Genomic DNA, 14637 nt, shown 5'->3' on the forward strand with positions numbered 1-14637 from the left:
CGGTCGGTTACAAAGACCGCCGCGCCCGCCCTCGCCGTTTTCGCCCAGCCTCACGATCTCGGGCGGACGCGGAGCCCAGAGCGCGGCCCGGGCCGCGGGCGGTCACGGTGACGGCGCCCCGGGCCGGCTCCCTCCGAGCCCTGCCGGAGATGAGCGGAAGATGGCTGTGTCAGGGCTCAAGGCCGAGCTGAAGTTCTTGGCGTCCATCTTCGACAAGAACCACGAGCGGTTCCGCATCGTCAGCTGGAAGCTGGACGAACTGCACTGCCACTTCCTGGTGCCGCCGCTGGGCAGCCCACGCTCGCCGCCGCAGCCGCTCACTCTGCACTGCAACATCACGGTGAGGCGGCTGGACAAAGGGGACCCCGAGAGGCCCCAGGTGCCCGGCGGGGCGGGGCTGCCCCTTCTGCGGCGAGCGGTCCGGCCAGGCCCCAGGGGGACTGCCCGAAGCTCTGATGGGAGCAGGCGGAGGGTGCGTCCGCCCGGCTCTTGGCCCCTCACGGCCCCCGTCGCCCTCGCGGGGTCGCCATGGCCGCTCTCCGCCGGCCCTGGCTGTAGTCCGAGCCCGAGTGGGGCGGGTCAGGCGCCCCTAAGTTTTAACGACTTGTGTTTCCGTCAGGTCTCCCTCCCACCCACGTGCTCATTTCTTCGTGACCGCGAACACGGACTCGTTTTAAGCAGTAACGAGTTTAGGACTGAGTTCCCGGGTCCCTCGGGCCTGGCGCGCGCCCCGGGCCGCTGCAGGTGCGAGGGCGCGGCTCGGGCGTGCTTCGTGGCCCGCGGGAAAGTCGCGGGTGCGGCCCCGCGCGCGAGCCGGGCAGCCTGGGGGTCGCGCGAAGACGCTTTCATCCCGCGGCGAGTTCACTAGAAACCCCGGAGCCCGGTAAAGCACGGATTCACGTGTTAAATAACTTTCTCCGTAGAGTGTCTGTGAGGCTCGTCGTGTGCAGTTGATTTTAGGTGATTGGCCCCCAACGCGGAATACACTGTCATAACCGAAATAAAGGTGGTATTTAAATATGGCTAACACCGAAAATCTGTTGGGTTAACGCCCTCTGGTGAGGTCAGAGGGTATTCAAGGGCCTACGGGAGCGGGTAGTTTGCAATGTCTTTGGAGTTAGGCTAACTGATCATAAAGTAGTTAGCAGACTCCCTGGCGAGAAGATGAGTACTGTGTTTCCAAAAAAAAAAAAAAAAAAATCCCCAGCGCAATCAAGTGCTTAGTAAGGAGAGAATTCACTTATTGAACACGATACTGGGCTTTCAAAACTGGGCAGACTGCCTCAAGAGCTCACCGTTTAGAGGGAGAGTTTTACACAATAGGCTGACTACTGTGATGTTAGAAAAGCCAAAGCGAGCCACTAATTTTGACTTGAGGGCAGGTGTAGCATAGAGAAGACTAGGAGAAGGTTAGTGTAATTTTGGAAGTCTGGCGGTAGGGCATTTCAGGCAGAGGAAACCCCACCCAAACAAGACACCGAAGGTTGAGTGTGGTTGCTGACAAATTCTGCTTAGATTTGAGAAACCCGGGCTTTAGGCTAGTGAAAGATTTTCCAAATATGGGATAATAGTAGTGAACATGAAGTAGTTAATAGTATTGACTCTGTTGACTTGGAAGGTGATTATTCCGGTAGAAGTTGAGGTATGGCCAGGAAAAGGCAGGACTGAGTTAAATGATAGAACTTGTAGGCTATGGGAGTCACTAAGTTACTCAGGTAAATTGGGAAATGTGTCCTGCTATCCAGGACTAGAAGTGGTTTCCCGTAGAGGTTGGCATGAGAAAATTGTGGTTTTGGTTATCCCAGTGGAAGGTGGGGTGGAAATGTTGCCTGGCTGGCTTTTAATGCCAGGAGTACAGGGATTCCCAATGTTTTACAATGTTCAGGCGGTCTGCCACGTCAATTAATTACCCTACCTAAAATGTCAGCAGTGCTCTGTTGAGATTCATATTGGAGGCTGATAGTCTGCCACAGACAAAGGTACTTTTTTTTTTTTTTTTTGTCTTTTTGAGACAGGGTCTCTCTATGCAGTTCAGGCTGTCCTTGAGCTCACTTTGTAGCCCAGGCTGGTCTCAAACTCCCAACGATCCTCCTGCCTCGGCCTCCCGAGTGCTGGGATTACAGGCATGTGCCACCACGCCTGGCATGAACAATGAGACTGAGTGATGACCTGGATTAGGTAGTGGCAATGGAAGTGGAGTAGGAAGTGAAATTAGAGGACTGGGGGTGTAGCTCAGGGGTAGAGCGATTGTCTGGTGTGTGTGAGGCACTGGGTTGGATCAGCAGCACAGCAAAAAAAAGGTACTAGACACTCAGGGAAGAGATGCTATGGCAGGGACTAGTATAATAGTACTGCTAGTAGGAACTATTAAAATTGAGCTGCTAGTGAATTATGATCAGAGTTATGTATGCTCAATATGAGTGCGCTAACTGAATTATGGAAAAATGTCAAGCATACAACAATTGAATAGTATAGAGAGACTAGATAATGAGCCTCAACACTGGTAAATTTAGGGCAATCTTATTTCATCTGTACCCTACTTTGGATTATCTTGAAGCAAGTTTCTAGGCATATCGTATCACTTCCTCTATATTTTAGTATGTGTCTCTAAAAGGTAAAGACTGTGAAAATGGGTGAATATTTTGAAGAAGGCTACATGGCTTATTCGTGTTGGTGCCATTCCCTTAGAAGGGACAAAGCAAGGAAAAACATGGGAGTTGGATTTCATATGCCAGTACATGTCTACTAGGTTTGAGATTTGTTCTGTAAAAAGTTGTAGCACATTAAAGAAAATGATTTGACTCTTGCTTTTTTTCTTCTTAGGCAGCTCAGCTATTTATTGAATTCTATGTGAGTCTTATCTCTGTGCTTACAAAAAGGATTCTTTCGTTTTGTAAGGGTTCAGTGAGTAGTATCACACTAGTTATTTCTTTACACATGTGCATGCCAGTTTCTGAATAATCCTCTAAAGATGTTGTGCCCTTGTTTAGGATTCATTGTCAGCTGTGCTCTTGACCCCTGACATCTTACCTACCCCAATCCACCTTTTTCTGTCTGACTGCTCCCTGAATGTTCTTTTAAGGCTTTTCTAGGTCATGTTTGGGTCATGGTGATATTTCTCCTTCTCTTCTTAGGTTTTATTGTTTCTGCATGGGTTATGTTTTATATTCTGTTATAGTTGGGAGTGCTTCTGTTTTATTTCTTGTTTATTTGTTTTATTTTTTTGAGACAGAGTCTCAATGTGTAGCTCAGGCTGTCTTTGAACTTGAGATCCTCCTGCCTCAGCTTTCCCAGTGCTGGGTTTACAGGCGTGCACCACCATGCCTGGCTGTTAGTCTTTTTTCTTAATGGTAGCAAGGAGACTATTCTGTAATTATGCTTTACGCTTTTTACTTTCCACTCAGTAAATACTTGTTTTACTGACTTTGCCACCATTTTAGCTATGTTCTGTTTGAATGGAAGTCTTAACTACCTTGAAAGTTAGCTGCCAAGTTTGTCAGAAGTGTAGAGAAAATCATTAGTAGAACATAAATATGTAAAAGGTCACTGAGGATGTGATAGAAAATCTGTAATTTGACTACAAATGAAAGACAGGTTGCAAAAGTTAAAAAAAAGCAACAACACCAAAAAAACATGGTACAGGTTTTTCTCTAGGTCAAGGAAATTCAGCTATTTTTTCCGGTTTTATAAATTTTTTATGATACTGAATATGAAGGAAAAAGAGTGGTCTTCCCAACCTCAAGGACTCTTTCTTCATCCTTATTTTCTGTGAACTTGTGATATGAGAGACTGTTATGCCAACTTAAGTATTGTTTTCCATTTTCAGTAAACAGACCTAATTACCAGTCAGTGTTGGCATCCAGTTGTTAGGATCACACCTAACAGCAAAGCAGCTTAATAGCCTGTGCGGCCTTACTGAGAGCTAGTACTGTATATGGCTTTCTTTCAGTCCTTTTGAAGTAGTTCACATAACCCAAAACTTCATTTTATGGACTTCTTGGCAGTTGGGAACTCTTTATAGGGAAATGTTTTCAAGTAAATAATCTGCCTCAGGAAGTAAATTAGCTCGTAAACAAATGAAACTGAAAGATAAATGCGAATGGACAGCTCTTTGGCAATAACCTGTACTTTACAAATATGAAAGTGATACCATTTGTGGCTGAACAGCACTTTATTTTGAAAATGTTTTTATAAACAGTTTGTTGTGGGAAGTAAGGCATTGCTGTCCCCCCGCACCCCCACCCCCACCGCCTTTACACTGTTAAAAAAAATAGTCCAGCCATAGTTGTTCAGAGCAAATCATAAATAAATATGGACTAAGGAGTCTATGGACCTTTTCTTTGGTTTACCGTCCTGGGGAAGATTATCTTTACAAATTGAACTCTTAGAGAAGCATCTGGAAATAATCAGAAATGTCAGGTTAAGCTCCTGAGTGGTGTTTTCAGGCATAGAGGAACAATCATTTTCATTTATTTGACTAGTTCATAATTGTTGGGTTAAATTTGTAGTGATTATCTATCCTCCTCCATCCCCACTTTTATGTCCTTCTTTGAAAGAAATGGAGAAGAGACTTAGGTTTCTGATTTATGAATGGTTTTTCTGTTCGTAACTTGGGTTGCTTTGTTACTGTTGTTTTTGGTTAAACTAAGACCTAGTAAAGAGTAGTACAGAATGTCAGCTAGTTGAAGGGTAGGGAACTGAAATGGTCACTGCCTAGTACAAAGCATTACTGGAGAATAACAAAGTAGGGTACCCTTTTGTTCAGGCCTTTGTCACAGTGTCTGTGATACCGCAGAACCCAGGAAACCATCCAGTGGGCCTCTGCAGCTTAGGTGGCTCAAAACCTTTTTAACACCATTGTTTTCTTTGCCACCATTGACAGTTTACTTAGAGTGGTGTTCTGAGTAGCAATTTGCTGCCTGTCTTTGAATATTTAAGCATTTTTTAGATCACAAGAATATGTATGCATGCTGGGTGTGGTGCCGCAGGCCTGTAATCCCAGCACTTAGGGAGACCGAGGCAGGAAGAATGCTGTGAGTTCAAGACTAGCATGAACTTAAACCCTGTCTCAAAAAAAAAAAAAAGACTATGTATGCATTTTTTAACCATGCGTTAGTATTTTTACTGTGCTTTTTTGCACTCTGGGGTAGGTATTTAGTTGTGATAAACTATTTGAAAGTTTTCCATGTAGAATAACCTTTATAAAGACAATTACAGTTTCATTCTATGAGCCTTGATATCACTAGAAAACTAATAGAATGGAAGAGCAGCAATAAGTAGATAAATAATTAGATGAGTAATTAGATCCTTAGGTAACTTTTCTGTATTTATCTTTAAAATTTTCATAATGGGTGAAAAAGCTGTGGTAGAAGCATTTAAACATTGTCAGTAGGAAAAATTGCTTAGATTTTTTTTGGGGGGAGTCTTTTTTTGAGACAGGGTCTTGCTGTGCAGTTCAGGCTGGCTTTGAGCTCATTTTGTAGCCCAGGTTGGTCTCGAATTTGCAACAATCCTGCCTTAGCCTCCCGAGTACTGGGATGACAGGCATGTGCCACCATGCCTGGCCTCTCAGGGCCTTTATTTTGAGGCAGGTCTTACGAAGTTGCCTAGGCTGGCCTGAATTTTTCTTTTTTTTTTTGGCCTGAATTTTTCTTAAAAGAATGTTTGGCAAAATGTTTTAAAATATTCATTTTCTGTGGCTTCAGCTGTATTATAGTTGAGATTGTAGGTTTTTTTCTTTTGGTACTGGGAATTGAACTCAGGACCTTGCACTTGCCAGGAAGGCACTTGAGATTATAGTTTTTAAAGTAGTGGCTCCTCAAAACTGTGCAGGATTTTCCTTAACTTGAACCTAATATCTACTAGTATTTCCTAATGTCTAGTAGTGAATGTCTATTAGTTGAGTGAAAGCGTGTGATGCTTACTTCGCTGACTTTTTAAAAAAAATCAACACACTGGTATTTTAAAAAAATAGTAAAAGCGTTTCTTGGTAGTACTTGGTTTGTGTAATAGACCAAGCAGCCTAAGATGACAGATGTCATCAGACAGTGGGGTCAAGAGTGTGCACAGTTACCTTGTGTTCACTGGTACAGCACCACCTGGGTCAGGGAAGGTGTTGGAAGAGACTGCAATTGTCTCAGGGTGGACACACAGAGACTCTTCTCACATACTTGATGGCAGGATTCATCACCTTACTACACCGTGTAGGGTGTTGGACTAACTTGATGCCACAGTTTAGCTTGTTTCTGGTGAGAGGCCCTTTTCAGTCCTTGCCCTGGGGGCTTCTCCCTTGTGGCCGCTCGTTTCTGGCAGAGGGATTGATTAAGAAAGCAGGAGAAGTTGAACAACACAGATGTTGTCTATCGCTACCCTACTTTGAGAGGTGACCTCTCATTACTTTCGTATTCTGATTGTTAGAGGTGAGTCACTAAATCCAGGGAAGAGAATTCTACAAGGGAGTATTTAAGAGCGTCACGACATGGGTGAACAGATGGTGGCTGTACCTGGAACGGCTATCCCAAACAGTGCTCCTGGGGCAGCAAAAAACTGCAGATAGACCACGCCGGCCGTATGTTACTGTTCTGTGTTCTGCCTTCTAACACCTTCTGCACTCATTGTGTTACATTTAACCAATGCTTTTTTTAGGAATTACATTCTATGATACTGTCCAAAAAGAAATGGAAAGTTTTGGGGTAAATTTTAGATCTGGTTGATAGGTAGTAGGGGAAATCTCAGAGTAACTTCTCTATGTGCTACTCAGAAGGCAGGCATACTGTGAACAGATCTAGAAAAACCATTCTTAACATTGATAAGGATTTAGAGACATGTATTCCTTGGTTTTATTTTTAACATTTTAGAATTAGGTCTCCAGATATTAGAAATGTAACTTTATTATGTTAAAAGTCAAAAGTAGTACAGTTTGAACCTATAGACTATACTTTAAGTTGGTTTTTTTTAAAACTTGTTTTTGCTTTTGGAGAGATTATGATTCTAGATTTTAAAACTTTTGAAAAAGGTGAAAGCCGAAGACTTGAGGCCTTGACAGACCTTTCTTTGTGAAGGAAGGAAGCCTATCTTTCTTGGTATTTGAATACCATTTTTCTTTCTTTAAAAAATAAAACAAGACTTTCACAGTGTATTGTAGTTTTCAGTAATACTCTTTGCTCAATAAAGTGCTTCTGTTTGATTTTAGACTTAAATAAAGTTACATGACATGGGGCTGACAAGATTAAACTATAAAACTTAGCAACTTTATTTTTTAAATTCCATAAAATGAGATTTGGTTCTCCCCAAATGGATTTTAATGTGTTATTTTTCTTCCTCCTGATCATTGTACTTGAGTCCACGATCACCTTGCCACTCAGGGGCGTGGTTTCAGATTAGGCTGTATGTAAATGTGTTTAACATTGCTGTCTCTCTGTAACAGGAATCTTATCCATTGTCTTCACCCATATGGTTTGTAGACTCTGATGACCCAAACCTGACATCGATTCTGGAACGTCTAGAAGATACTAAGAACAATGATTCAGTAAGAAAATAAGCCAAGCTACTTTCTTTTTTCCTTTTTACATGTTAAGAGGTAGTGTGATATAAAAGCATGACTACTCTTAGGAGAGATTAAAGATCAGAGTTGGTTTTTGTTTTTGTAAGTTCTTTAAGTTCTATTTATTACCTAGTTTCTCTTTTGTTATTTCTCACAGAAGTAGCCTTGCTTTAGATTAGGAAAAGTAGGAGCCTGTCTTCCCTACATTGTAACCATTAAGCCAAGCAAGCATTTTTGGTAGTGACCGCTAGCCAAGATGGGAAGTAGAAAAAAGGAAAAATAGATATGAAGGAGAATAATGATAGAATGACACCAGTACAAGTTAGGAAGTTGCTTTTTCTAACAAGGGGCTGTGTATCTATTTGTGAAAGCCAAAGGTATTCAAATGGAAAGTTTGTTTTGCTTTTTTATATATGGTAGTTTCTCCTTACCTATGGATGATACATCCAGAACTGTCAGTGGTACCTGAATCGATGGATAGTACTGAACCCTCTGTGGGCTGTTTTTCCTTAACTTAACATATGTATGTTAGTTTAATTTACACATTAGTACAGTAAAATATTGATAACAATAATAAAGTAAAACAAGGATTACAATATACTAAAAGTTATTTAAAACTTACGTATTTTTCCTTCTGAAATTTTCCCTTTAACATTTTTTGAACTGGAGAGAAGTGGGGATTACTGTGTAAAGAAGCATAATCTTTCCATTTTATAAAAGTGCAAAAACCTTTATTTTGAATATGAACTCCTGAGTGTACATTGTGAGGAATATAGGCAAGCCAGAAAAAAAAAGGCAATTAAAATCTCAGTTTTCTTTACCTAGTATGACTACTTTTGACATGGTTCTTTTTTTGTCTTTTTGAGACAAGTTCTCGCCATTCAGTTCACACTGGCCTTGCGCTCACTTTGTAGCCCAGGATGAGAATTAAAAATAAGCAAAAGGCTGCGCGTGGTGGTGCATATCTGTAATCCCAGCACTTGGGAGGCCGAGGCAGGAGGATCGTCACTAGTTCAAGGCCAGCCTGGGTTACAAAGTGAGCTCAAGGCCAGCCTGAACTGTGCGGCAAGACCCTGTCTCAAAACTACAAAAAAAAGAAAAGCAAAAATTGGTATTTTAACTCAAAAAGGATAGGATAGATTATAGTGTGGGGAGAATTGACCACCTGGGGGAAGAGTGTTTAACTTAAGATTTTTATCAAAATGAATTGTAGATGGTTTAAACACATTTGTTCTTAAAATTAAGAACAGAAGAACAGAACATCAGTTTGAAAACATTTTAGGAGTTAAGGCTAGTACGGAGAGTCATAAAGGTAAGAGGTAAAAATTAAAAGCTAGACAGAGACACGTTCACATGTCCAGCAGAGAATGGTAGGAGAGAATGACAGGCATAGCCTGTTACTGCTGCCTGTTTTAAAAGCTTTTGAAGACCCAATGATTCCACTTTATAATAGCAGAAATAAGTGGAGTTATTTTTCAGTGTCTAGAATGTTACATCAAAAAAATACTCAGTTAAATAGGTTATAAAAATTTTATGGAAATAGTAAATATTTTTGCATGGTGAAAAAACAGCTCACTTTCCATTCTTTTTTATACCTTCTGCCAGTTTTTCATAGCCTACTTTCTAGAGGCACTAAGCTGTATGTTTTTTGAGTTCTTTTTTTTACTTTTAATTCCTTAACTGATTATCTAGATTCTGTCTTTATTGTTGCACAAAAATTTATCTCGTGGTTTTCCAACCAAATGATTCCTTTTTTAGTCCCAAAATTGACCTCTCTGCAGTATTTTGAACTGGTGGTTTTTTCCTTGGTGAAATATTCCTCCATTCAATATTTATGGTTTAGTATTCACCAATAAAGAGCTGGTTAAATATAAATTAGGACGTATAGTTGTATGATAGAATAGTCTGTTGTAGTTAAGAAGAATGCAGCCAGTCTGTAAGAGCAACGTAGGAAGTTCCAAGATACATGAGAAAGAAAGGCACAGAACATCATGAGCAATCAGCCCTTTTTATATACAGTGTTGTGAAAAATCTGTTCTCCTATGTTAATACAGGAAGCTGTTAATAGAACATAGAAAATTATTTCTTAAAAAGCTTAGTTGGTTTCTTTGGGAGGTTGTCTGATGGGTACAAAAAACAAGGCATGTCTGTGTCCTCTGGGAACTGGTACTTTGCGGAGGACTTCTGTGAGACAATTGTCTCTTGCTTTTATCTCCTATTACCTTGCCTTGGCCTCCTGAGTTCTTTCCTGGTGCACCTCTTCTTTTTCCATTCTCTCCTACTCTCATTACTTAGTTCATGACCTATAGTCCAGGAATTCCTAAATCTGCATCTCTAGCTGGAATGAAGCTCTGTTTTCCTACATGTATCTGTGTATCATATATGTCCAGAGAATCTCACTCAGATGTGCCATGGTGTTTAAAATGATCACGTGTCAGGTTACACTGCTATCTCTGAGCACTCCACTGCCCCATCATTTGCTTCATGATTGTTGGTGGACAAAGTGAAATAATGAAACTGGTTACTCATGCCTGAACCTAGGAACTATCTTAGAGTTCTTTATACTTCTGTTACCCAGCCCCCCAGAATAGTCTAGTAAGTTTTGAAAACCTGTCCATCCATCTTCTGAATATTTATTAAATCTTCACTAGGATATTAGTTTCTTTTTCTATCCTTCAAACACTTTTTGTGGGGGAGAAGTGCATAAAATGAAATTCTTGGCAGATGTATTGCCCTGTTTCCTTGTTGCATGGTCTGACACCTATACATGTTGCCTCTTCCTCAGTGCTCCTGCAGCTCCTCCTGTGCCAGGTTCTGAGTGTCCAGGGCCACGTCCTGATCCCTCACCTCACCTTCCTTTTGTATTTACCATGAAACAGCTTATGAGAGAGATAACCCGCACAGTGTGGGTTCCCTTTTAAGTGGGAGGATTTTGTTTGATTCTAATTTACTATTCACTTTGGAAAGCTTGTTCTTTGCTTGGTTTAACACATTCTAATATTGGATTTGCTTTTTTAGTCCCTCATAAACCTGCTTCCTCCTCTTCTACCCTTTTTCTGGTCAGACACACTGAGAAAACTATTTCTAAACAAGTGAAATTGCATTGTTAGCTCCCAGTTGAGTGTTAAGTGTTGCCCATTCTTAACTGTAATTGCTAAATTTATGTATTAAAAACATTTTAAACAACAAAAAACATGCTTATATCTGTGATTTACTTTGCTTACAACAGAGGTACTTACAAAATAATCTGGCTTTAAAAATGGAAATTTAAGGAGCTAGTCTTAGCAGTTTTCCTAGTGAAATCCCCCATTCCTGCCTTTGCATTAAATTAAGTGCCAAGTGTTTTCACAGAAAGCTTCATTTAGTCTTTACCATTCTGAGAAGGTTTTAATTTGTTTTACAGATGGGGAGGACTCAAGCTCAGGAAGTTAGGTACCATAGCCAAGGTCATGTGTTTTCCAAGACTCTATCTACTAGATCACATTTCCCTCTACACTTTTAAATGAATCTGACAGTGACATGTAATTTTATAATCTATATACAATAGCACTTCTTATTTTTTATAGCTTATTAAATGCATGAGTGTTCTCTTATCTGAAGTTGCAAGGTTCTAGAAAAAGAAATTAACTAGAAATTGGACAGTGTCCGGAATTCTTTCCTGTGCCTTTTTGTTGATATCATTCTGCTGCATAAGGGATTATACTTAAGACATAGCTACTTTCTCCCCCATAATAACTTTCTTATACTAGCAGCCCTTAAAAATATTTGAGTGTGATACTATTCCTAGGCTGAAGTTGAGCAGTAACAAACTTTTTCATTTCTGTCTGGATTGATTGCAGTAATTGTAGTAGCATTATTCATGTTTTCTAAGGGCTCTTTAAGTAATGTTTATTTACTGAAATGTGTTTTGTAGCTTCGTCAGCAATTGAAGTGGTTGATATGTGAACTCTGCAGATTATATAACCTTCCTAAGCACCTGGATGTTGAGATGCTAGATCAGCCACTACCCACGGGTCAGGTAAAGTAACAATTCTCAGTGTTCAAGAGTTGAAATAAATTGTCTCAGTCAAAAGTAAAACTAGGATGCTTGTTCTTTTTATTATTATGCAACTTATTTAGAAGTTTATTTTTTTTGTTTTTATTGAATTTCTTTGTATTTTAGATACTAAAAGTAACCTTTCATTCTTGGGAGCTGCTGATATTTACTATAATAGGCAAACAGCTGCTCTTCCGCCCCACTGTTTTGTTTTTGTTAATATTTCTGGTTTCTGTAAATAGTCACTGCTTCTTGGATTGCTTGACTTTGGTTATTCAGTTACCGTTGCCTGATTGCTAAATCCTTAAGGCCTGACCTAAATGCTATCAATTCCAGCAGGCAATGTGAATTTCTAGGTTTATCTACTTAGCTTTTACTCTTGTGAGGATTTAGCTCTTTTTTTTTATATTTTTATTTTTTTTAAATTTTTTTTTTGACAGACAACCTTTTACAAAATAGCAGAAGAACAGTACAGACAATACAGAGTTACAAACAAAGTGGTAGGAAATTAACAGTGCTTGTTATATTACATATTGTTATCTTCAAAGTGGTTTCTCATGAAAACAGATAGAGACGTGCAATATTGATCAATCAAGGACTCATTGACAGTTTCTTTCAGCAAAGAAATAGAAGACAGTAGAACAACTATGTTAACTATCCTGTATATACATACATACAAAATTTCTCCTTCTTTCCCTTCTCTTTTCCCACATCCCAGTTGCCCTTTACCCTTGAGTGTTTTCCTATCATTTCACAATGTCTATCATACCTCCTCCTAGTTTAAATTAACTCTTTCAGGTTTTACACTAGTGAAACAATGCAGTGCTTGCACATGTATGTATGATTAGATTTAGCTCTTATAACTTACTGCTTACCTTTCCTAAAACCTTATCTTTAGTTATATGAATAATCATTGGTTTATCACTTGCAGGGTAGAGCCAGGTTTTCTGTTATGATATTTCCTTTCTTATATAGCCTTTTGTTTTCCAGAGTCATCTTTATACTAATAATTCTTAGTGTAAAAAAGTTATCTTTAGTCCCTTTCTGTGATCCTTGTCTCTGGAGCCTTCTGGTGCAGCTGTCACCTTGGGGTTTTTCTCATCTGGTCTGCTTGAGCAGACCCCCTCTGTTCTGGCTTTCTTGTTGTCTCTCTTGGCTTAGCCTTCTTTTGCTTGAGTATATCCTCAAGTGAAAGCCTGCGGGAGCATGAAGGGATGGTACATTTCCTTAGTTCTGGCTTCTGAGATACTGTAATGCAGACCAGACTTTAGGTTTTGGAGCCACTGCAGTGGGTTTGAATCTCAATTCTGCTATGTATTACCTTTTACCCTTGGGCTGATCATGTCATCATTCTGTGCATCATCTCCCATTGAAAAAGAGGGGAGATAATGGTAGTAGTACTTCAGTTTTAGGGGAGCCATGAGGACTGAATTAATTAAGTAGCTATCCAAAGCTACCCGAGCCTGAACCAAATCTACAGTTGTTTCTTTATCTTGATTATTTGTTAGAGGCTTATTTGTTTTAATGTAGTGGTCTGTTGAAAGAATCAATTCTGTTGAAAGTCTGTTGAAAGAATCTTAGTTTTATTTTTTAAATGTAGCATGTTTTCTTTTCTCATTTTTTGCTTTTATCTTCGTTATTTCTCCCCTTTTGCTTTTTCTGCTTTAGTAGATCAATATGACATCAATTGGTTTTTAAATAAACATATGTAAAGGTCTGTATTTCTTTTGAGTACTGTTTGACTTCATTGCAAGTTGAAAATTTTATATTTTCTGAACAGTTTGTATTTCCTAAGTGGTTTTTTCCATCTTTGCCTTACTCTCTCTCTTTTTTTTTTTCCCCTGGTATCAGGAATCGAACTCATGACCTCGTGCTTGCCAGGCAGGTGCTGTGCCGCTGAGCTAAATCCCCACTCTTGTTAGAACTTTATTGTGAAATGTAACATGTGGAAAGTATATCTGTGAGCTTAGCATAACACATGGTTACAGTGACTTCCTGGGAACCACTACCTCCCACCACCCAAGAGAAGAAACAGGATGTTGCTAACACAGCAGAAACCTCCGCACGTTCCCCCAAGATCATTAGGTGACCTTTTCCCACATAGCAGTCGTTTCCTTAATTTTTTCTAGTTTTAGCAGTCTTGTATGCGTTTTGCATTTTCATCCAATTAGAGTTTAATGTTCCCTGTTTTGAGCTTCATTTGTCATGTTATAGGTTTGTGGCTTTATTTTGCTCAACAGTGTATCTGAAATTCATTCATACCTTTTTTCTTTTTTCATTGCTCTCTGTTTATTCTATCCATGGGATATACCATAATTTTTTCCTTCATTGGTGCTGGGATCAAACCCAGGGCCTGACAACACTCTAGGCAAGTACCCTGCCACACCCAATCTGTGAATATATAAGGTAACATTTATCCATTCAACTATTTGTAAGATGTTTGGGTTGTTTCCAGTGTTTATAAGTGTGGAGGACCACCTAGGCAGCTCTCCTTTTTTTTTTTTTTTTTTCCCCCAGTACCGGGAATTAAACTCACAACCTTGCACTTGCCAGGCAAGCACTGTGCCGCTGAGCTAAATCCCAAGCGCCCCCAGTGTTTATGTATTAAGAAGAATGCTATTATGATTCTTCTTGCTGTATCTCTTGATACCTCTTTTACAGGCTTGTCTCTGGGGCACATCCTTTGGAGGTGATTTGCTAAGACATAGAGGTCCATTTTTTTAACCCAAAAAAGTTGTCTAGAGAAAAGATTTTTTGTTGTGCTTTTTGAGACAGGGTCTCACTTCGTAGTTCAGGCTGGCCTTGAACTCACTATGTAGCCCCAGCTGGCCTGGAGCTTGCTGTATCCTTCTGCTTCAGCCCTAGAGTGTTGGGATTACAGGTATATACCACTTTGCCCAGCTATGAGAACCTGTACAAAAACATTCTTCAGTGACTTTTGGGCTATTTGTCAGTATGGTCAGAGAATATAGGTTTTTTTTTTTTGGCCTTTTTTTTTTTTTTGGTTTTTCTCCGGTACCAGGAACCGAACTCACGACCTTGCGCTTGCCAGGCAGGC

At 40.1% G+C, this 14637-nt stretch overlaps 1 protein-coding gene across 1 annotated transcript in view; it reads left to right on the forward strand.

Annotated features, from left to right (window-relative positions):
- The window catches only part of Ube2q2 (ubiquitin-conjugating enzyme E2Q family member 2), a gene marked incomplete at its 5' end in the record, with an annotated part of 49108 nt that continues 34471 nt past the window's right edge, over positions 1-14637 (forward strand). The window contains 3 exon segments of the mRNA XM_005393461.2: positions 1-340; positions 7427-7528; positions 11457-11561. Coding sequence (XP_005393518.1) covers positions 161-340; positions 7427-7528; positions 11457-11561 — 387 coding nt within the window.

This window comes from Chinchilla lanigera, unplaced genomic scaffold, assembly GCF_000276665.1.
Source record: "Chinchilla lanigera isolate Chin_1 unplaced genomic scaffold, ChiLan1.0 scaffold00049, whole genome shotgun sequence".
In the NCBI taxonomy this organism is placed as follows: domain Eukaryota; kingdom Metazoa; phylum Chordata; class Mammalia; order Rodentia; family Chinchillidae; genus Chinchilla; species Chinchilla lanigera.